Here is a 23,994-nt window from a genome sequence, read left to right on the forward strand (position 1 = left end):
GCCTGTATTTGTCATAATAGACATTAGCAACCTAGTCAGCAAAGCATCAACTGCAATGAATCAAGTGCTCTCTTTAATGAAACAGAAGTTGAGCAAGATCATTGCATTCATGGACTTGATGCACTTATTGAAGGTCATTAAAGACCTTCTGTTTGGAGATCCGATCTCCAAGCAGAAACACAAACAAGCCAACATTCAAATACCAAATCTGTTACATGGAGAACCATAAATATGCAAGACAGGCAGGGACATGAACATCATTCATTCACTTCACAGTACCAGCAAAAACAAATTCCGGGACAATTTTCATCCCACGTGTTTCAGAGATTATATGGAAGTTTGTATTTCTGGAATTTGTGTAGGATTTGTCAGCAACATCTCTCATTACAATATTAAATCACAAGAGACAGTTTTCTATAATAAAAGGCAAATGTGAGAAAACATCCTATCTGGAACACTAAATTAAATCCCTCGACTCCTAGCACAGAGGGGGCGGTTCCGGTTCCTAATGGTATTCCTTCAGTCTCTTAATGAAACCTGCTCCGCCTCTGAATCTGCTCTTGAACCCCAGTTCCTGGCTCCCCATCTACCCACTTCCATGGATCCTGTCAGAAAACAAAGCATTCCCCTTCTCCTTCCATACAATTTATATCTGGAACAGGTTGGTGGTGATGCAGATTTGTGAGCATAGTAAACAGCACCATAAAGACGTGCTCAGTGGTTTGTCGTCTTCTACTGCCTTTTTTTATGACATCTATGCCTTAGGAATACAATATTCAGACCAGAGATACGTGACTTGGTAGCTTGCTTGTGCTGTCGGAAAACAATTAAAGTCTACAGCAATGAAGGCACTGTCTAAGGCTTGTTTGAGGGGGATTGAAACCGGTGAGAAAATGTGACCGGTGCCGGGGCCAAAAAGAAGAGAATTTAAAACATTGTCCTTTTCTCGTCTTCTTAAAGCACTTTCACTGATGAAACATCAGAATAATTTGAATAACGAAGATACCAAAATGTGCAAACAATTCAACATAACCATATTTCACAAAATTAAGATGCAATTCTCTCAAATACTCTAATAATAATAAAGAAAAAGAAACAGTTTGATGGTCAGCGAAATATTTAGTATAGCTACCAACACAATGTTCAGATTAATAAAATTATACTTTGTTTTGACCGAATTTAAAAGATATGTCGGTTTTGGCAAACTCTGATGGATTTATTTCAATACTACTATTAATAATACTACTAATATTACAACATTGCAGCACAAAGGCAATAGTAGGCCTACCAACTGCTTGAAGCCCTGACATTGATTTACAGATTATTAAAAGGCATAAGTAGTGAATCCAATATTCCAACTTGATACAAATTACTTTGTTGTAGTAAGAAAATGCCCTAATTTAAAAGCGTAATATTATCAAAATGCGTCATTTACAGCACTTTCAATTAAACTAAAATTATATTAAACTACTGACCTAAATTGACATTTTTAAGTACCTCAAGGAGAGACAGAGCTGTAGTTGAGCGGGCACCACTCCAATAAGAGGACGACATCAAAGACACCAAAAACGGAAGCTAAATCGAAATAGGGAGTCTTCAGTCTACGGTACAGAGGGATTGGTGACCTAAGAAAACCCCAACCTTTAACGTAACAAAAAGCTGTTACTAATGTCCTCCTGGACGTCCAGAAGGCACAAAAGGACCAGGGGTGCGGGTCTATGCTGGCAAATGAATGGGCCAATCGTGGAGGTTTTAAGGTATTACACTTTTATAAATTATATATTCTGAGAGAAAGAGAGAGAAAGAGAGGTGTGTCATTTCCATGGCCTGCTACTCGAATCCCTGGCGCTATCCTTGGCGGACATGGAGGAACCCAGCCTGCTGCGAGCACTGGACGCCTTGGACTGCCCACCACTGCTGGACAGACGGCTGGACATTCGACCTGGGGAGGGAGGGAGGGAGGGAGAGAGGGAGAGAGGGAGAGAGAGAGAGAGAGAGAGAGATATGAAGACCGAGAGAGAGAGACAGACCGAGAGAGACAGACAGTGAGAGATGAAGACCGAGAGAGAGAGATGAAGACAGAGAGACAGACAGACAGACAGACAGACAGACAGACAGACAGACAGACAGAACGTGAGCAGCTTTCCAGTTCAGAGGTACAGCACGTGACATTAATATTGCAGTTAACATTTTTTAAAGTTAGTGGCTGCCTTTATCCAAAGCGTTTTAGGCGTTTTAGGCGTTTTTCGGCAGAGGGGGTTGAGTGGGTGGTTCTTACTGCTGGGGCCGCTGAGCAGATTGTCCTCCAGCTGCTGTTGGATCTTGTCCAGGTCATCGCAGGTAAAGCGCCACCTCCTCTCCACGGCCCCCTGCGCTGTGGTCGGCGACGGAAGCTGCGACGCGTCACACCGCTTCTTCCTCCCGCCTGGCGTCGCCGAGGATGGCTGGCACGCCGCCGGGAGTGGGCCCGCCAACATCCCCGCCCCGAACTTCTGACCAATCACCTTGAGGCCTGAGGGCGCCGGAATGATCGGTCAACGGGCTTGTAAAACAATTGAATATATTATTCAGTCAACGTGATTGCTTAAGATAAGAACTTTATTGCATCCCATACAGGAGAAATTCACTTGTTACAGCAGCCCGTGGAATATAAAAAAGATGCAATAATAAATAAAGTGTATAAAGAATAAAGTGTATAAAGAGTTGCATGAGTGGTGTATTTTCAGGTGGCAGGATGGCGTTGTGGCTTGGGGAGCCAAAAGGCACTGCCTCCCGTACTACGCTCCCCCAGTCCAGCTTCACCGGACCCAAAGACTGAGGGTTAAGACGCAGCGGCAAAACTCACCTCCAGAGAGCATGAACAGATTGTCGAACCCTCGCTGGCACATGACGGTGGCCGCCTGGCTGGCTATCCGCTCGTCTTCGTCGTACACGATGATGATCTTGCCCGCTGCGTTTTTCTATCGGGCCGCGTTAAGGCCAAATGAGTTGATCAGAGATACTACTTGAGACCCACTCAAGAAATTCACCTAAGCTTCAAATGAATTGGGACAAATTTGTTCTAAATGCAGCAAAGAGGCCTGAGAAGTGGACAAACAAGCCACTGTGGTTTTGCTTTGTTCTTTTAGGGGGTGAGAGGAAGGATACGTATTCCAGGACTTCCTTGGTGAAGGGGTTCATTGTCCTAGACAGCAAGGCAATGGGGTGACTGTAGGCTGTGGTGGGAGAGGCAAACATTCAAACAGACAAATGATACATTAGACAGAGTTCAGCTGAGCATCCTCATCTCACATGATTTGCAGGAAAGTATATCCTCTGCCAGGCAAACAGACTTCAACGTCCCACCTCCACCTCACCTTTCATAGATCTTTCACTCCAAAGCCCCATCCCTACAAATTCCAGACAACAGGCCGACTCATTTGGTAGGTGACCCATTTGAAAATGAACCATTTTTTGATATATATATTCCTCCTACGGATCTATGAGCAAATATCAGGAGGTCTACTACTTTACCGCCATACGTGACGGCGATTATGTTTACAAGCATTTCAAAAACTTGTGACATCCCAAGTGGCGGGGGGGGAGATGTATGACCGACAGATCGACTCCGCACCTGGTGTTAAAATAGGGCCCCACCCTTTAAGACAGGGACGCCCCCTGATTGGTCTCTGCCTACCGCTGATGATGTGGCACTGGTCGTACTGGTCTCGCTCCCGCATGTCCAGCAGCAGGTAGGGGCAGTCTGGGTAGGGGCGCTCTGCCCACCGCGGGCTCAGCTCCGGCGTCGTCCTCACCGTCGTCGCCCTCCCGTTCCGCTCCAGGTCCAGCTCCCCCATGCCGCCGATCACACTGTATGGGGTTGGGGGGGGGGGAGAAACCATTTTACCTTGAGCTTACAATGTACAGGCCTTCATCAGTGGTCCGCTTATACCAGCCTATATGCCCAAACGCTTCACATATGCAAGTTCCTCAAAAGTGCTTGTTAATGGATTCTAATGGCGCATTTCCACTGGAGGGTGCGCTTCGGTTCGCGTTTCCACCACCGAAAGCGGGCTGAGCCGTACTCGTCTCGCACTCGTCTCGCAGTACTCCTCCGCTTGGGGTACTGAGACGCCTGAAAGGGTGCCGCCAAGTTCGAGCTACACGCGCCCTCCGTTGATTGGTCGACTAAATCGTCACTTCCTGGCGACATGGGGATAAAAACAAACAAACAGTACCCGCGAGGTATTATTCTGGACAATGGCCATGTCGCGCAAAACTTTAACTTGGGCGAACAAGGAGGTGGAGACGTTCCTCTGCATTCTTGGGTAGGAAGACGTGCAGAGGGAGCTTGATGGGGCAGTTTTTATTGTTTTTATTTTATTTAGGCCTATTGTTTTTATTGAGCAGGCCACACTGTCGTGCTGCTATGATGTCACGATGTTTACGAAGCTGCCGCAGCGATGGACATCCGGCCTACCATAAGGGTACAGTCGGCGGTGGAAACGCGGCCTCGGAACTGAGCTGGGCAATACCGCCCCCTCCCTACTGGACTGAGGCGAACCGAAGCGAACCCTCCGGTGGAAATGTGCCATTACAAATCCTTTCGTAATGGAATAATATATCAAGAATATATAGAACTCTTTGTTTTACACGAAAGTGAACAAACAGTAGCCCAGGCAGTATAACCATGTATAATTCAGTGACACCGCTAAATCAGACACCGCTAGTGGGGGTCGGGCCCCCAGCTGATATCCTGTGTCACTCCTGGAGCTATAGGTACGGTGTGTGTCTCCCGTTTGAATGCCTGGCTGCTCAAGCCTTACGAGTCATAGAAACATAAATAAGCGCTTCTACGACCCGTGTTTGTGTGTGTGCGTTTGTGTGGCCGTGTGTGTGTGTACCTCTGCAGCGTGGACCTGGTGGTACAGTGGGCGTCGCCCGCCTCAGTGTTATGCTCCGGGAGGGCTGTGGGCGTGGCCTGTGGGGAGCCGTCGGACAGCTCGGAGAGAGGCCCGAGCTCCAACTCAGACACGACCGACAGACAGTCTGGAGGATCAGAGCAGCGTCAACACTTGGTGACGTCTGTGGGTTTGTTCCCAGCCCAGTCTGTTCCTTGCAGCAAGAGGCCCAAACCCCTTCCCACCTACCTGCTCCTCTCCGGCAGGTCTGATCATTTGCTTTGTCATTTCTAGGACAATTATGGTAACCTAAATTCTGAACATCAAACTTTGGGAACACCGAAAATATCAGGTGGAATACCGTTTTTTTTTTACGTACTTGTTTTTATTAATGGAGTAACAAAAAGATGAATATGTGTACCTTCTGGATGGGGTGAATCATCACCATTTAGGCCATCATTCAAGTCTGATATAGAGGCCACCTGAAGAACCTGCGGTTGGCAATATGGAGCATAGAAGGAGAGGGAGGTCAGGAATAAAACAAACTTTACACAAGCTACACTAGAAGGAGATGACAATTTACTGTTTTGATTGCTAAGGACCAATCACAACAGCAGTGGAGGATGGGGGGTGAGGGACGTGTTAAGTAAAGAATGAGATATAATTGAAAGCCAATGGTGATTGACCAAGACAGAACAGGCAGAGCGCTCCATCACAGTTGTGGACAAATGTCCAAGAACACATAGGACATCAATTATTCAACTCTGTAAAAGGATATCTTGTATCCGTGTCCTGCAAAACCTTCAAGGGTTAACAACGCAAGGCAGATCGGTGGACAAACTTGTTGAAAGTTTAACTTACCAACTGTGCAAACGTTGTCACTTTTAGCCGTTTGAAGATTTCATCGTTACGGTAGCGGTAGTCTTAGAGAAAGCAAAAAGTTAGACGTCAAGAGAGAATACCACAGACCTGAGGTTAGACAACACATGTACTATCTGAAATGTAAAATCCAGCCTCATACAACAGGACACATTCTAAAACCACTTCAACTTACTTTTTTTGATGTCTTCCAGTCTTTCCATGTACTTGGACAGACTGCATCCTAGTATCGCAATCAAGAATAAGGATATTGCTCAAACGATCCGAGTTACAAACATAGCCGACACCACTTACAGTATATATGAATGCAATGTGACCATCACACAGTTTGTGTTTACCTGTGTCTAGTCTGGTTCTCACGTGTTGATATCTGGGGTTCTGTGGTATCCTTTTCTTCAGGTACTGAACAGAGTCAAAGGCTTCTATTTAATAGGATGCTGACGCTTTGAGGGTCGTTGACAAAAGCATTCCGAGCTCTACCCGACGAAGCCGAGCAGTTTGTTAAACACCAACAGTTTGCGTTGTTGTTACCATATAAGTACATGATGTTAACCCTTGGCCTCAAATATGCTGACCTCAGTGATGTTAAATAACCTTATACCTATGGCAACACAAACCTGCATTCCCATCTAAACACCATTAGACACTGTAGCGTTTGGTATACCTTTGCATTGCTAGCGCCTCAATGACAATTCGACGCATAAAACGTTTAATTGTGTACTTTACCTCTGTGTTCCCAATGCTCCGTTTAGACGACATCGTTTCGAGTTGATATCAACATTAACGTCCAAGTTGAACAAACTTGCCGCTGATTGAGCGAATTCATGTCATGGTCCAATCACAGGAGCCGATACTACCACATCGTTTTTAACCATTGACGTTCTGATTCGCGGACCAGTTGCTTAGCAGCGGAGGACGCCAATCTTGACGCCGAGCTCACCGTCACGAGCAGGTAGGACCCCTCCCACCTGCATAACAAGCTTGTTCGTGTTCATATTGTTGAGCCCCGCTGCAAAATGAAAAGGACACACATAACGCGATTGTAATTCACGGCGAATTGAATTCGGAATCTAGCATGAGGGAAGTATTCAGCCCCGCGATCAGTGTGACCAAATGAATCGGCGATCGACCAGCAATGTCTGAGGAAGCTGTACGTTCAAACTTTCCACCTCTCAAAATCATGGATGTATTATAATAAGAAGGGCTTTTAATATTACTCGAGTCGAGTAAGCGAGGTGCAATGGCGTCTGTTATGGTGAGTATTGCTTGATGGTTTTGACGTTTTGTGCAACAACAACACGTTTGTGTCACAAAAGTGTTGTTCTTCATCCCATCTGATGTTAACATGCTAGTTGGCTAGTTTTCTAGCTCCATTAGTATTGCTGCCGCCCGTCCCACATGTTGAAGTGTTTCCAATGCTGTATCGGATGTTTAATTGTTATTATTAGCAACAAAACATATTACTATTACAAAGTAGTCCCCACTTTCTCATTTCAACGGTCAAATCAAAGCGTTCGTCCTCTTTGACTGCACTGTCTACATTACAGGAGGACCCCACCCTTGCGAGACACTTCAGGGGACACACAGATGCTGTCACATGTGCAGACTTCAACCCCACGGGCAAACAGCTAGGTATACTTTGAGCCTTCATGTTGTCACTGTGATTTACATTATTATTCTATTGTAATTTGTATTGTATTCTTATCGTGCAATCTTTTCTGTGGTGTCACTGCCTTACAATTGCCCAAATCATATTTGAATACATTTCAATTAATATTTTATTTCATTTTATATTAAAGGTTGTATTAGTTGATTGTTATCATTATATTGCCAAGACCAACCGCATGAGAGACGTATGGTCAGAGATGATCATTTCCTGTCCCTATTCATCTCCTCTTTAATGACTCACAATCTGGCAACATCCTCACCCCATGTCACTATGTCTTGACTACAGCCACTGGGTCGGTGGATAAGAGCCTGATAGTGTGGAACCTGGCGCCCAAGGCCCACGCCGTGCGCTTCCGGGGCCACCAGGAGGCGCTCACGGACCTCCAGTTCTCCCCAACAGGAGACCTCCTGGCCACCTCCTCCGAAGACACAACTGTCAGACTGTGGACGCCGTGCATGTAAGGCTGGGATCTGTACAGATGGGTTATTTTTAACTTTGGTTGTGCAGCAGTTGCTCCAATATTGATTGTAGACCTCGGTGGTTCTCGGTTTGCTTTGGATCAAGGCTTTTGCCAAAATGTAATAGGATAAGAAATAGTTTATTTATTAAAGAAGGGCTTCAGCAGTGGTAAAAAAAGGTTTTGGAAATGAAACAAAGGTCCACTTTGATCTTGCCAGCACCCATGCAGGTTTATCCTCACTCCCTGGCTGTACATGTTTATCCACTGGGACTTACCACCTATAGACCCTCTAGTGATAGATAGATAGATAGATACAAACTTTATACATCCCATAGGGAAATTTTAGGATATTTTGGTTATCCTATCCTTGTTGGCTTATGTGAAGGGCCACTGGTGAATGGTGTGTGCATGCGTCTCTCCTCCTAGCGAAGGAGAGTCTGAGGTGTTCAGAGCGCACGCGGCGGCCGTGCGCAGCGTTAGCTTCTCGTGCGACGGCCAGTGTCTGGTGACGGCCTCCGACGACCACGAGGTCAAGGTGTGGAGTCTCTCGTGCCGCCGCCTCCTCTACTCCCTCCAGCAGCACACCGACGGAGTCCGCTGCGCCAGGTGAGCCCCACCTTTTTGGGTGAGGGGTGGTGTCACTAATGTGATTTTGGATTCATATCTGAAATGATGGATAAACTGATGGCAGACGGCCACTTGTATTCACATTTCTTCAAACAGATGGTGTTTGAATTTGTTTGCTGCTTTCTTGTAGGTTTTCAGAATGTTCTCCAATCCAAAATGCTTTGGATTAGGGCAGCCACTAAATATAAAATGTTAACCACGATAACCATATTAATGTCACGCGCTGTGTACCTCTGAACTGGAAAACTGCTCACGTTCTCTGTCCGTCTGTCCGTCTGTCCGTCCGTCTGTCCGTCCGTCTGTCTGTCTGTCTGTCTGTCTGTCTTCATCTCTCTCTCTCTCTCGGCCTTCATCTCTCTCTCTCTCTGTCTGTCTGTCTGTCTCTCTCTCTGCAGGTTCTCTCCAGACGGTCGTCTCATTGCTTCCTGTGGGGACGATGGTGCGGTGATGTTATGGGACGCGTCCAGCGGACAATGTGTCAGCTGCTTCACGGACTGTGGCGGGTAGGACTGGATTCGAGCCTCGTCCCTTTGAACAAAGTCACTCTGGTTACTTACCGCTAATCTAGTGTATAAAAATATATATCAACGGATGGATGAGATCATCTTTGATTATCTTTATTGTAACAACAATGTAACACGCAACAGATTTGATGACCTGGCCAAACCACTCCATAATTGAGTGCATTTCATAAATCTGTATTTGTTAAAGAAAAAGCAAAACTCCCTTCCAGCATTATTGCTGTGTTTCGTTGGGCCCTGTGAGAAATTCAGTGATCTGATCAGATGTCCATCGTTCCTTCCCAGTTCAGTCCTGTTTGTGGACTTTAACTCAAGCGGTACGTGTTTAGCAGCGTCTGGACAGGACAGCTCCCTGAGAATCTGGGACCTCAGGACGAGCAAGCTCACCCACCTCTACCAAGGTGGGTTCTGGTCACCTTCAAGCTCTGCTCAACCAGCCTCTTTTTGTTAAATCCTTAGGCGTGTGTGTGTGTGTGTGTGTGTGTGTGTGTGTGTGTGTGTGTGTGTGTGTGTGTGTGTGTGTGTGTGTGTCATAACATTGGTCTTAAATTGTTTTCCCTTTAGTTCACAGTGCGGTGGTCAATTGCTTTTCCTTCCACCCATCCAACAACTACCTTATCAGCGGCTCCAGCGACAGCACGGTCAAAATAGTCGACCTGCTGGAGGGCCAAGTCATGTACACCCTCCATGGACACAAGGTGGTGCTAAAACCCCACATCTCTTTAACTCTTTGTGACTTCAATTGTCTTTCATAACAAACTTGATGTAACTTGAAGTATGTTTGCGTCAATTCCTTCCGTCAAATTAATTTGGCATTGGTCATTGAGTGTACTTCTGCAAAGACTTATAAGAATAATGTCCCTTTTATATTCTTTACATATAAGAAGTTCATCGACGACTTGCCATCACACATGGTCAAATAACAAGATGTACTGACCTTTATAGTTGTTGTTGTTGTTGTTGTTGTTTGAAGGGTCCTGTGCTCGCGTCAGTCTTCTCGCGGTCAGGGGAGGAGTTTGTATCTGGAGGAGTGGACGGCCAGGTGGGTCGCACTGAACAACAAGGACGGCATTCCAAATAATCCAAAACATTGGTCATTTAGAAAGTGAGTGGAATCTCTGAAAGAAAGACAACTGGACCCCCTCCCCTCTCTTTCCTCCCTCCCTCCCTGTCTCCCAAGGTGTTGGTGTGGAGGACCAACCTGGACAGCAGGCACTACCGGGACGTCCTGCGCGGGCACAGCCGCAGGTGCACGGCGGACCTCTCTCCCCGCCTGGCACACCTCCATCCCGGGGTGGCACACCTCCGCCAGCCCCTGGCCGCCACCATCGAGGTCAGCCCCGGGGCGGAGACCAGTCTGAAACCATTTAGGGTCGGCCGTTAGGGTCTATGGAGAACAGTTACGGTGGATGATTATTTTATAGGGACCCTGTTTTAACAACCAGGTGTCAGCGGTAATTAGTGGCAGCTTAAAATGTGCCCGCTTCTGACCGAACGTGGGAGAACTTTGCCTTCAGGGCTTTCAGACTTAATTGTCTTTCATTATATTCAGTTCTCTGTTGACGTTTGAATAGGTTTAGGAAACAAAACGACATGGTTAGGTTAAGGGCTAGTTCCACAACAATAAAACTACTTGTGTACACAACACAACTGCTTGGTTAGGGTTATGTACACAATACAACTTCTTTGTTAGGGTTATTTACACAATACAACTACTTGGTAACGGTTCGATTAAGGGTAAATTACACAGAAACGTGTCCCATGTGCCACACATGTAAGAAATTCTGTATTAGGAATATCCCCTTGAGATGTATCTTCTAATTTTCAAGGAGGTCCTCAGGACCCTAATACAGTAGAATATTGAATATGATTATTGAGGCTTAATCTAAGCTAATGGTGTGCATCGAACCATACTGACTGTCACTCCCTCCCTCCCTCCTTCCCTCCCTCCCTCCTTCCCTCCCTCCCCAGATTGGTCCCACGCTAGTGGACACTGTCACTCATGACCGCCACATTGTAGATCAGACCTTCTACACCCACACGGTAAGTCCTGGTCAACTCCGCGCTCGCTCGAGTCGGTCCTGTTAGCCTCCCTACAGTCTTAGTGAATTATTGTACTATTTCAGCAACGTTGTTATCCAAAGTGTCTTATAGTGAATTTAGATGCATTCCATTAGGGAGCAGGTAGTCTGCCTACTGGCAGACTAGGGAAACCACTAACCACACACTGTGGGGGAAAGTAATTCCTACTAAAAAATTTTTGTTCAAACAATATTTGATTGACAACCATAAACAATAAAAAAATATGTAAGTGAAATGTGGTTAAGATACATGAATGTCGTGAAGCTGCATTGAGCCGCAAGGCCACCGGGTGGCGGTGTGGACCAGTCTATTCCATGCTGCGTGTTTTTTTTTTCTGAATGGTGCCAGCTTTTGTGAACCGCCTTGCTTCCCATTCGCACACTGACGATATGATATACATGATGGCCGTGCCACCTTTTAGTGTTTGAATTGATTATTTAAATAAAGTTGGGGGCCGGACAGTGTAGCGGCTTGATAGGGTGTTTGACTCCTAGCCGGTTTTAGGTTCGATCCCCAATGTCTGCAGCCCTACCTGTAAGACTAACCTTCAGTATGAGTCACTTTGGATAAAAACATCTGTAAAAGGACTATTATATTATTAATATTATATTGTTATACTTAAGTATTATTTAAGTAATATATCACAATTTGAATGATCAAATAGAGCTGCCTTAAACCATACAGACCTGAAGATAAAACACAATAAGATATCTAAAATTCTTTCATCAAGCATCTTTTGGATTTGACCGCGTGTACACTGCTTTAAAGCCGGTGCCACCATTCAGCCCTGTCGTTGCTACATCGGTGTACAGCTCATGTTGTTCCATAAACTATTCTAATCCGGTTATGAACTCCGAACAATTGAAAGGGAGCCAGCACGTTCTGATAAAAAATAAAAATGTAATCCACGTGCTGTGAAAATGAATAAATAAAGTATCCTGTTTTCCTGCTGCAGGATTGGGCAGCAAGCTGAAGGGGGGCGTGGCCTGGCATGCCCCAGATCCAATGGTGCTTTAGTTACAACCGCCAATACCATTCACAACAATTTACGACCAACTGCCATCGATGCCTCGATACCCAACTCCTGTGTACTGTGTGCTGTGAATGGGGACAGACCTCTCTCTAGTGAGGGTTTCTGATAGGTCGAGAACATGCTGGCACCTGTATATGGAGTGAGTCTGATACCCATAGCTGTAAGGTTATGGGTTTCAATACCCTCTATCCTTTTTATGGAGAGCACTTTATCAGTATTACATTGAATAATTGTTTATGCCTGAATATGTTTTATACAAATAACAGGATTAACCCGACTAGGCTTTGTCACTCAATTAAGTTATTATCAAATGAATTGATGCGTTTTAAGTCGAGCGTCTGTGTACTGGCGAGGTAAGGCTCATGCAAAGAGATCAGGTGTGTGGTGCGCTGCTAAAAACACCAAAATAACAGCAGTGAAGGAGATTGAGTCGCTCCTCCGTTCCCTTCATGGCAGACCTCTGAATGAATGCACAGATCCCAGTCCTCCCTGTTGTCATGTGTCTGCTGAAATTGAATTATGTCTGGATGGAGTTATTTCCCCCTCAACGGATTATACCAAGAAACGCTGGCAGGGTGTCCATGTAATGTGTTTTCTGATAATGATGATGATGATGATGATGATGATAATAATGATGTCCTCCTGACCTTATCCAATCACAGAAGCGTTCAAACCCGCCATTTCATTGCATAATTGAGACGCACGGTTGAAAGGACTACATGTGCTTCATTCCCGTGAAGTTAAACTGTCCTCTCTCTCTCTAGAATATTAAATGATGGGAACTGTGTGTATGTCTGTCTTTCTCACTGCCTCCTTCGCCATCTCCTTCACTGCGTTGGCTTGTCCTTGCATGGTTTCTGCTGCCAGTTCCTTCATCATTGCTGCGAGTGAGAACAAGAGAGACACTCGCCTGCGCTGTGCTTCTCGGGGAAAAAATACACAAACCGCTTGCGGCGGAACTACACACACACACGCGCGCGCGCAACTATTTGTGTACATGCACAAGCACATCCTGCCAACAACACATAGCTGAGAACACTTGTCATTGGTGTGGAGAACTCCATCTCCAGTTGGTCTCCCTACACCATGCCTATCTTCCTGTCACTTTGAATCACGCTCCCCGTCTCCTCTCCTCCTGCCATTCTCTCCTCTGCCTGGCTGGTCTGCCAGAGAAACTCAGGGTTTGCGTTTCTGCTGATCATGTAGTCGCGTGTCATCTCCCTTTTGTGGTTGAATTTAAATGTCTTGTACTTCTTGAGCTTGGAAGTCTGTGTTGCTATTTTTTGCGCGACAAGCGCTCTATAAATAAAGTTGGTTTGAACACTGGGTTGTTTTTCTCCTTCTCTGTGGTTCTCGGGCCTTGTGCATTTGTTTGTTGTTGAATCCCCATTGTGTGTGTGTGCGTGCGTGTGTGTGTGTGTGTGTGTGTGTGTGTCCCCCTGTTGGAGCGTGTGATGTATAATGTGGTTTCTCCTTTTTAAGTGTTCTCTTTAGCTGTCTCTCAGCCTTCCTCCACGCCTGTTCTAAGTGTGTGATATCTTCAGCTGGGCCCGTGTAGGAGGAGGCACTGTTCAGGTCTTACGCCGTATAGATCTATATTACTGTCATAGAACTTAACAAAAAAACGTAAAAACCCTGTGTATTTTTTTGTTATTTTTAAGATATTTTCCTCTACAGTCCATTGCGCTGGTGTGGCTGTTGCATCAAACGTTTGTGTGTGTTGCAAACGGGGTTGGTATTTACGTGTGTTACTTTAAGGAATATGGTGTGTCCGTGTTTCTTTAAAGAATAGTGGTTGGTTGGGGATGTGGATTCTGGCGGTGCAATGCAGCGCTAAAATAAAACCAAAGGTTAATGTGGTCCCACTGATTAATTTACTCGCTCTCTCGCTCTCTCACTCTGCTTCTCTCTGTGCCTCTCTCTGCCTGCTTGTGCTGCCAGTGAACGCAGCTCTAGCCGGGATGGGTTACATCAAGCCGAGGCAGGCGGAAGGGGGCGTGGCGGTGGATGCCTCCGGTGGTGGAGGAGGGAGGGAGGGAGAGAGAGGGAGAGAGAGAGAGGGTGGGCGGGGAGGGGTTTCCACTCTGGTCGTCCTGAATGGATGCAGTGGAGTGGAAGCCATTCAGAGAGGAGAGGCCCCTCGTCACGTGGGCGGGTGGGGATTATTCCCCCCCCCCCCCTCCCCTTCCCCACCGGCAGCCATTCACGGGCCGGGACGGAGGAGACCCTCACGTGACACAGCTCCGCCGCCGCCACTGCTGCTGCTGCAGTGAAGCGCTACTGTGGCCATTGATGCTTGCCCTGTGTTCGACTCTGTGATGTAACGGTGATATTGAATGAGCCGGTGAAGTCACTGTATACAAGGGGGGATATGTGTCTGTGTGCGTGCGCATGTGTCTCCATATGTGATACCCTCTCTGTCTTTCCATATTGTGTGTGTGTTATTGTGTGCGTGTTTTGTAGGTTGTTTTTGTTAAAGGCCGTCTGTGTCACTGTTTGAATTTCAAACAAACATATTCTCTCACGCCGGTCCAACATGTGTGGCTTTCGGTAATAAATTCGGAGGTGGCAAACCCAAAACTGGATCCACCACTTAATGTTTTCGCATATTGTCATATAGACGCCGCTTTACCCTAGGCCCCTGCATCAGGCGTAGGTTAAGCCTAGCATCCTGCGTACAGTGGAGGTTTAGCCTAGCAACCTGCTAACGGCAGAGTTTTAGCCTAGCCTTCTACGTAGAGTGGGATTTTAACCTAGCATATTATGTAAAGTGGAGGTCTAGCCTAGCACCCTGCTAATGGCGTAGGTTTAGTCCATTTTACCTTAACCGGAGGTTTAGCCTTGGAGTCTGCTAAATGGTGGAGGTTTATCCGGGAGCGTTCCTATGTTCCCCGGGTCCTATGTTCCCCGCTTTGTATGTGACCGGGGAACATAGGACCCTGTGAGCAAATCTTTTTTTCGTAGGATGGTAGGGGCAAGTACCGCCTTTTTCGCCTCTGATTCGCCTGTGATTGGTTCGAATGGCTCTCCTCCGATTGGTTATAACATTCTGTGTGTATGAGAGGGTTAGCCTAGTCCCCTGCTAACTGAATAGGTTTAGCCTAGCATACTACATATAGGAGAGGGTTAGCCTAGCACCCTGCTAACTGAATAGGTTTAGCCTAGCATACTACATATAAGAGAGGGTTAGACTAGTCCCCTGCTAGCTGAGTAGGTTTAGCCTAGCATACTACATATAGAAGAGGGTTAGCCTAGCACCCTGCTAGCTGAATAGGTTTAGCCTAGCATTCTGCGTACAGAGGAGGTTCAGGCGGAGGAAAGCAGTGGTGCAGAGTGAGGAGACTCCGAGACACTCTAAATATAGAAATGGCTTCAAGCTTGTGCATGCATTTCTGAGTACACGCTTGAAGCAGTTTCTTTGTTTGGCGTTTGTTTGTGTGTGTGTGTGTGTGTGTGTGTGTGTGTGTGTGTGTGTGTGTGTGTGTGTGTGTGTGTGTGTGTATTTATGTGTTTACAATTCTACCAGAATAGTGACAAACAACTGAAATGTTCTGTGCTCCATCCTAGGTGACCTATAGGCATTCTTCTGCCAGACATCTCACCTCTACCTGCTTCTCATTGATGTTGAGTTGCTTTTGATGAAAGCATCGGTTCAATGACCAAATAGTAAAACGTTCATAGTAGCTTCCTAAGCATTATCTATTTTAATACTTCCAGTGTCATCTATTCTAGTCCATGCTGACATTGGTCAGCAAGTTTATCCGCAAATAGCGTCAGCAAATGTACCAAACACACACATTTTAACGGTGTAAACTTTAGAGGAGAAGTTTAGGGTTAAAACTATTGTTTACTATGCACATTTACAACCCAAAAATGCTATGTTGTGCTTTGTGACTTTATTCAACTGGCTGACGTCCAGCTAGCTTTGCCAGCTGCGGTGGTGCCAGCATGTGAGGGTCTGGCGGGATAGGTTGCAGGTGCAAAACCCGATCCCTGCCCCTGCCCATCGATGTCACCGTAGTAGGACAGACCTCTTCACTAATGCGGGTGGCCTCTATCTGCCCTCGCCACTCTGCCATCCCACTTCAGGGTGTACCGCCTCAGGTCGGCTCTCAAGTAAAACGCTCCGGGGAATCCTCACTCGAAATTCAGTTGTTAAACACGACACTTCGTCATTCAGTGCCTGTATTAAACTGACGTGCGTGCCGTTCGCGTGCTGTCAACCCCGCCGTCCCACACGCACTAGCGTACTACGGTAACTTATCCCCGTGTTTTTATATGCAGCGCCCTGAAAGCGAGCCTCGGTGCTGACTTATTAAACGGCGGCGGCTCCACTGGACGACCCCGTGTCCCCGCGATGACCGACACACCGACACCGCGTACCCCTGCCAGCCGGCCTCGCGAAAGGCTACATCCTGCTAAAAGGGTGGTGGTGGCGACATTAGCACCACCCCCCACCCCCACAGGCTACTTTGCCCTTGTCACCCTCCCGGTGTTGCCCTTCCCCAAGGGTATACCGTTGCTATACTTGGGCTTGGAGTGTGTCGCCATGGGATAGCATGTGATAAAAATAGCCCCCTCATGGTAACCCCCCCCTTTCCCATATCAGGTACGAAGAGGGGGGGGGGGACACCTGAAAGGCGAATGATGCTCCGTTGTGGGATGGACCCCATCCGGACCCCTGTGTACTCCGAACAGCCGTTCCGGTCTCATTTGCCCCTGAAGGGGGGGAGGGGGGGAGAGGGTCTAAAGATAGAACTGGGATGTAACACACATGAGTGCACACGAACGGATCTGATCGGGCCGTTTAGGCCTCCGTGCCGACGGTGAGGTCATTGGTGTCCTCGTGGGACTGATGAGTGCCACGGCTTTCCTTTGACCCTACAACAGCTTACCTCTATATTGACGTGGTGCAATGTGATGTCATCCCTGAGTTTGGCCTCGGTAAGCCACCTGTGATGGGGATTTGTAATGTTGTAGGTAATTTGTGTGGTTTACAAGTTAAATCCTCATTCTACCAACTATATTATATCTATAATATCTCCTCTATCACATGAGGGCTATAGTTATGATGTATATATATGGTCACATGTATGTATCACATGTAACTACAACATGTGTGGTTCTCACAAACTGTATTTTGTGTCAATTTATCTTTCACCAAAAAGGGAAGAAAAGGTTAAAATTAAAAGGTTTTTAATTTCTTTGCACAGCTCAGCATAATCCCAGTCGGACCTCACGTTTTGTGTGACGCCGATTTTTGGCGAGAAACCGGTTAAGTCCAAAATCCCCAAGGTGCGAAGGTTAAACTTAGCAGGTCAGGACAGGGATTATCTGTTGATTACGGTGGTCCTTTGGTCCGGTCCGGTTGTGGATGTGGCGCCTGTTGTGGGCAACAATCCCAGTGTACCGCCTACGTGCAACAGTGCATCTGAAGGGAGGGTCTGAAACCAAACACTGACACATTAACTCCCCCCCCCCCCCAGCACCCCAATCCGTCTCACATCAGACTGACAGAAATGCATCTGTTAGGAAGTCATCCCTCTCCCCCTACACCTTCCCCTCCTCGCCTCTACTTTCCCGGATTCTGTTTAATGTCTGCGTTTCCTGTCTTGCGTGCACATCTCTTCCTGTGTACTCTCGGCTGCGCTGTCTGTCTTCTGCTTTCCTGTAAATCCCTCCTGTGTGTCTCCTGCACGTTTGGAGGCGTCAGTTTGTTTTAGTTGTTATTTCTTTCCTCTCTTTGTTTCTATTGGTCCCTAGACAGGAAGTGAGTAGGAGTTCTCCCCTGCAGGCGAAACGATCACTTTATGAAGGCTGTTATCATGGTCCGGAATGGAGGGATTACTGCTATTGCCATTATTAATAATAATAAGTATAAACAATGTAGGATTTGGCGCATTGTAGCCATTAATATATTCCTGTTACATTCCAGGCTTGGTGGAAAAACAAAAACAAAGCCACTCTCCGGCATGACCGCGATGCTAACCCCTCCCTGTGCACCGCGGGGGGTTGGTAAGCAAGGCCACGGTTCGAGGTGTTTCCTCCGTGCCCTTTGACCCCAGCCGAGATCCCTTTCCTGCTCCTTCACCCCGACAATTCCTCCCAACTCCCACCTGTCGCCCGGCCCCTCTCCCGGTGTTCCAGAGAAAGTCAGGGGGAGAGGGATCCTAGGGACAACCGGGGCCACAGTATGAAATAAAGTCAATAACAGTGTTCTGTCACCCTCACTGGCTGTGCAACTCAGGTGAACGAGGCTGGCAGACTGGTTGGGTGCATGAGGGGTAGGGGGGTTTTGGCAGTGAGAGTCTTGTAAACAAAGAGGTTCAGGCTGGCCAGCGCTTTTTATTTGTAGAATATAAAAGTTATAGGATGTGATTCTATTGATAGCATTATTGAAATCACTATGTGTCAGCTTTGACCGCAGATGTGACCTATTTATTTTAAGCTATGGGCTAGTTTAAATGTTATGCATTGTAAATTGAACACGCTGTAATGTAAATTAACGTTTAACTCATTTATAAAAAATGCTAGTTACTTACTAAGGTTAAAATTACTTTTGCGATGGCAGGCGTAAAAGTACATCAAATCCTGAAAATCTTCCCAGTCCTCAGTATTCCGTGTTATGCTCTAAATTGCATTGAATCTGCTAGAAATTTCGTTTTGCGTGTAAATGCTGAGAATGCGCGACAATACTTGTTGGGTTCGTTGCACTATGTCACCAACAAAACTACAAAACGTACTAAATAAATCAATAATTCAACATAATATATATTAAAAAAATATTGAATTTCTAAAAAATATATATTGTATTGCTTCCGCAAAGAAAATTGTAAACAATTGAAGTCTACAGTTGGAAATAGCGTCCGTAGCCCTGATCTGTTCTTTCATAGCAGCCGTCTGGTATTCTCCCTGGTATGCGTTGAACCTGGGTAAGGGTTATGTCACTATTAGTCTGCCAGCCTCCAGAGCATCTTATTGTTTGCTATTAATCTCCCTCAGTGCATTTATTGTGAATGGCCATGTGAGGTTTCCCACAGGTGCTTTGCAGTCCCTGGGGTTCTGCTCAAGTGCTAAAGCTGATTAGCAGGAATTTGTCGGGCAACCTGGCTTAGCCTGGAATCCCAGGACGCAGAAAGGCTCACGTCTCGTGTTTTGCTGGCTTCCTGTGTGTGAACCTGTCAGAACACACAGACGTTTGAGTGAACAAGTCTAGCCTTTTGGCCTGTTGTACTTAATTATGTGAGTTAGTAGTATTATTGTGAGTTAAACGCCATTCCAAAACTAACCTTTCTGGATTCCTCATTCAATCTTCGTCTCAACGTCGCGTTGGCTTTTTTTTGACAGCATTTGTGTTCAAAATATTGAATGTTTTTTTCTTCCGAAAAGATTCTAGACGTGCCGTATATTAAGCATTTAAAAACTGTGTTTCTCTTTTTCTGTCTGTCCCTATTTCATTACTTTTACTTTAGCAAGAGAAAAAAAAACTCTGTTTTTAAAAATAAAATTGTAAAGGAGAACATTCATAATCCAAAATCTACCCCGGAAGACCTCTCTCTATCCGGGATACCTGTGGCAGATCTGGACAAGGCATTGCCCCTGGCCCTTCACAGCATTATCCCTGGCTAACCCTTCAGCAAGGTACTCCTGCAAGTGGATGCTGTGGCCCTTCGCCACTGCGGCACCATCACTTGTGAACATAATGGGAAATCTTCTATGTCAGTAATAATGTTACTGATATAATAAGGAAGTACATCTACATGCCTTAAAAGAGAGGCATGTCCTCTCGGGCCCCAACGTAATGGACGTCGCGTCGTGGCAGCGTTGCGTGATGCTCTTTTTACCGCATTGATTAAGAGAGGAAATGTAATTTCTTAACTCAGTGATGGCTGCAGGGGAAAGAGTTATCTAACTATGGACAAAAGTGAAAACAGCTGTGTTGCACAGGTGAAAAATGCAAGGGGGGGAGGGGTCTGCTGAAGTCCTGCCATCACCTCCATGCCCGCAGCCCTCTCTACAGGCTATATTTGACTGGCTAAGTGGGCCTAATGAAAGGAAGTCACCCAATTTATCCCTCTCCCTAACTCAATTCAACCCCCCCTCTGCCTGAATCTCCCTCTCTGTGTGCGCTCTCACTGGCTTCTTTTGATCCGATTTGACCCTGTGGAGAATGGGCCGCACCACTTCAAAGGGTCCACAGGCCCTGAACTCACCCCGCAAACCTACCTCCCTCTCTCTCTCTCTCTCTCTCTCTCTCTCTTTCTCCATCACCCCCTCTCTCTCTCTCTCTCTCCCTCCCTCCCTCTGAATATATATGTAAATAAATAACCCTTAGAAAAACGCGGCCTTGTGACACTTTTACGGGGCCTGTCTCATGCGAGTCTAATCAGTCAGCAGTGTGTCCGGCTCACGCTGTACTGTCTTCCCCCCCCCTTCCCCGGCTTTGCCATGGATCAATCGGGTTAGGACAGCCGAATCAAATTACCCAGCCTGCCCTGTTTCTCTGAAGTCAGATGCTCTCTTATGATCTCCAACCGCCGACTGTTATAAATCCAGGCCGGGGTTATGTCTACACGTAGCAAGTGTAGGTCTATATATAGATGAACCAAAACCCTACACACATGTTATAGACGACTGTCTTTGCTTTCAACAATGGTGGCTATCGATACACGTGTGTGTGTGTGTGTACATCTATGTACAAGGCCGCACAGTTTTTTGTATGACACTGATTTTGTATGTGTGTGTGTGTGTGTGGTTATGTGTGCGTGTGTGAACGAGCGATGGCCATGTGCTCCCGGTATGTGTACGCCTATATTGACACGTACATATAAAACCGCATACTCCATAAATAACCAATAACCGGTGTGTGTATATATAGCCGCCAGGTTTGGGTGTCCACATATATGTTGCGTCGGGCCCTCCAGCAGAAGGTCTCTCATTCCCAGAATGCCTCAGCCCTTGCCGCGTGACCCGGGGCTTCCTGTTTCCTGCCACCATCTGCCACGCTCACCTCGTTATTTACGAGGGCCGCGTGGAACCTGACCTTGACCCTCTTCACCGAGGGGCTAAAATTAGGAGCGCTATTCGGTACCTTTTTCCGAAGAGGCCATGTTCGATGCCTCCTGTTCCGGCGTTTTCTTTATGTGGGCGAAAAGGTGGTCCGACTGCGGGAGGAAACCATTGAACACCCCCCGCCCAAACCAGGGCCCACCCCCACCCCCACCACCGCCACCCGTTGCTGTGATATATTTGCCAGGGGGGTTAACTCATTCATCACACGCCTCAGTTCCATTGTGCAGCAATAGTTCCAGGGAACTGTGAGCTATCGCTGATAATCTCTGGCTCACGCGCAGGTCATTTCCTCGCTCTGTGTAACAGTGCAGGGTTTTTTCTAAGGAGATCTTTTTCCTGGAAAAAAGAAAAGCCGCCAGTCTGTGTTGAACAGGAAGAGGTTGGCGAAGGCAGGCCACGCGTTTGGATGAGGTTAGCGTGGCCGCGGAGGGAGAAGCTGGAGAATGGTTTCTCAGTGCTGCCTTGTACTCGTTTATAGGTGGCTTGATGAACACTAATCTCTGGTACTGACGGAGGACCATCCATCGGGAGTCGGGTTATTGGAATTGGGCAAAAAGTATGAAGAAAAAAACAGTGTATTCCCAGATCTAGGCATTGATAGAGATCATTGATTCTAGAGATTGTGAGGGAACGGTTTGGTATGGAGTGGCAGTGTGATTGAATTGTTGAATAAAATTGAGGCCACATCTATGACCTTTTGTCTCCAAAGGTGTCTTCTTTTGCAACGAGATGGAAGTCTGTGCACATCCGCTGTTATAGAGAATAGGAGACCTGTTTCTAATGATTTGGTTTCGCTCTTAAATATTATACACTAAACATATTTGCACACATACACACACACACACACACACACACACACACACACACACACACACACACACACACACACCATTGAGGCATGTTTGTCCCCTGCTGGACAAACACAAAGGGCACTTGTGGCTTTCCTCCAGGGATTGGCCCAGCAGGGACGTCATACTATTCTGCCACTGCTGTCAATCAAGTGCTGCAGCCCTTCAGGGTAGACCCCGCCCCTCCTCCTCCGTCCGTCCGTCCGTCCGTCCGTCCCTCCCTTCCTTCCTTCCCTCCCCCCTAACTGCCTTCCTTCCTTCCTTCCTTCCTTCCTTCCTTCCTTCCTTCCTTCCTTGCTTCCCTCCCTCCCTTCCTTCCTTCCCTCCCTCCCTTCCTTCCTTCCTTCCCTCCCTCCTTGCTTCCTTCCCTCCCTCCCTCCCTCCCTCCCTCCCTTCCTTCCCCCCTCCCTCCCTTCCCCCCTCCCTCCCTTCCTTCCTTCCTTCCTTCCTTCCTTCCTTCCCCCCTCCCTTCCTTCCTTCCTTCCTTCCTTCCTTCCTTCCTTCCTTCCTTCCTTCCTCCCTCCCTCCCTCCCTCCCTACTTTCCTTCCTTCCTTCCTTCCGTCCTTCTTTATTCTCATGCAGTTGCCAATTAGTCCCTATCATTGAAGTGGTTCTGTGAATGATGTGTATTAATTTGTTCAATATCAAATTATTTTAAATTGAATTGTATATGTTTGTATATGTATGTGTTTATGCGTTAAATATTTCCATTCTGTTTCTAAATCCCCTCAATCCCATGAGGCCATCGGAAGGCCTCGTATCAACTCAGTTTGTGTGGTTCCTCAAATGCAAGCCTTACACTACAGACCCTCTAAACTCTAGATGAATTGATCTACAACAATGAACGTAATTAGAACAATAGGCTTCTGTGAGATTGAACATCAAGCATATTCTATACCTGCCCGGCCCCGAGTGTGGGCCAAGCCATTGCATTCGGGCCAACGAGTAACGCAAAGCCCGGACCGGGTTGTAAGTGGATGGTTTGTTGTCGGAGCAACTCTCCTAGCTGCAGTACTGACCTTACTGCACCGCTGAACGGCCGTTGTTGTGGTTCCTACGGCAAAATCGTTTCTTGTTTGAAGGGTGACTTTGTGTGCGTTTCTCAGTCCATATTTCAGTTGAACTCAGTGCTGGGTTTTGTGTCGACACAATGTGTGTACAGGAGGGAGGTCAGGTACCTGGGGTGAAGTGAAGCCTCCCGCGGCCTGGTCCATCAGCGTGAGAGTTTAGACGTGGCCATCTCGTGTGTGTGTGTGTGTGTGTGTGTGTCTGTGTGTCTGTGTGTTCGGGTCGGGGGGGTGCGTGTAGTTCATGAGGTGTGTGGGGGGGGGGAGAGCTGGATTGGACCATTGAAAAATGGGTTGAACGAGGGACTCTATGCATAGACTTTAGGAAAAAAAGAATGGCTTCTAATCTCACACAAGGCCACAATGGCACTGATTCTCTCCCTCGCCGTGAGAGGGTAGGAGCGAGTCTTTGTCTCCAGTGGTGGGAAAGTAGGGGGGTGGGGTTGGCGGCCGAGGATTTATTATGAGAGACCAAACTCCCCCTGGATGGAAGCTTGGGTTTAACACCAGGCAGGTGGAACGGGCCAGAACAATACGTCGGAATCATTCGGACACGGCAAAATACGAATGGAATGCAGGAGCCATCATTTAATCCATCCACACCAATTGCCTTTTATATTCTACAGTGTGTATTGTGTTGATTTCCACCAGTGAATACGTCCTTCTAATACACAACTATATGAACACAGTGTGTCGAAAACACAAATCATTTCCATTTATGATTAGTGATTTCAAGTGAGGCTGAGAACAGCAAGAGCATACCATTAGCATAAAATGCAAGTTTCTACAAAAAAAAAAAGTGCTTCACTAGTAGGTAAGCCAAATAATGACCAGGGCCGAGGATTCGAAATAGCA

At 46.8% G+C, this 23,994-nt stretch overlaps 2 protein-coding genes across 2 annotated transcripts; one reads left to right on the top strand and one right to left on the bottom strand.

Annotated features, from left to right (window-relative positions):
* Positions 1-106: 106 nt before the first annotated feature.
* cep41 (centrosomal protein 41) lies at positions 107-6,521 on the bottom strand. The gene is made up of 11 exons (XM_079742634.1): positions 6,486-6,521; positions 6,098-6,161; positions 5,935-5,982; positions 5,742-5,803; positions 5,302-5,371; positions 4,884-5,028; positions 3,677-3,849; positions 3,148-3,215; positions 2,846-2,960; positions 2,279-2,512; positions 107-1,942 (listed from the first exon to the last, which is right to left on the bottom strand). The coding sequence occupies exons 1-11, from the start codon at positions 6,516-6,518 to the stop codon at positions 1,815-1,817; spliced, it is 1,140 nt and encodes a 379-aa protein (XP_079598760.1). The 5' UTR covers positions 6,519-6,521; the 3' UTR covers positions 107-1,814.
* A 445-nt stretch (positions 6,522-6,966) lies between these two features.
* Positions 6,967-13,483, top strand: poc1b (POC1 centriolar protein B). Its single transcript, XM_079742984.1, has 11 exons — positions 6,967-7,014; positions 7,307-7,391; positions 7,714-7,885; positions 8,315-8,494; positions 8,911-9,018; positions 9,322-9,437; positions 9,601-9,734; positions 10,010-10,078; positions 10,217-10,369; positions 11,008-11,079; positions 12,074-13,483. The coding sequence occupies exons 1-11, from the start codon at positions 7,000-7,002 to the stop codon at positions 12,089-12,091; spliced, it is 1,122 nt and encodes a 373-aa protein (XP_079599110.1). The 5' UTR covers positions 6,967-6,999; the 3' UTR covers positions 12,092-13,483.
* The last annotated feature ends 10,511 nt before the right edge of the window (positions 13,484-23,994 follow it).

This window comes from Pollachius pollachius (genome assembly GCF_949987615.1).
Source record: "Pollachius pollachius genome assembly, chromosome: 9".
Lineage (NCBI taxonomy): Eukaryota > Metazoa > Chordata > Actinopteri > Gadiformes > Gadidae > Pollachius > Pollachius pollachius.

Excerpts from the sequence above, each read along its gene's own strand:
- poc1b (XM_079742984.1), top strand. Across the intron at positions 9,438-9,600 it reads GCTCACCCACCTCTACCAAG|TTCACAGTGCGGTGGTCAAT; the intron begins GTGGGTTCTGGT and ends TTTTCCCTTTAG. Across the intron at positions 9,735-10,009 it reads ACACCCTCCATGGACACAAG|GGTCCTGTGCTCGCGTCAGT; the intron begins GTGGTGCTAAAA and ends TGTTGTTTGAAG.
- cep41 (XM_079742634.1), bottom strand. The coding sequence starts at position 6,518 with ATGTCGTCTAAACGGAGCATTGGGAACACAGAG. Across the intron at positions 5,372-5,741 it reads TGACAACGTTTGCACAGTTG|GTTCTTCAGGTGGCCTCTAT; the intron begins GTAAGTTAAACT and ends TGCCAACCGCAG. Across the intron at positions 2,961-3,147 it reads CCAAGGAAGTCCTGGAATAC|AAAAACGCAGCGGGCAAGAT; the intron begins GTATCCTTCCTC and ends GCGGCCCGATAG.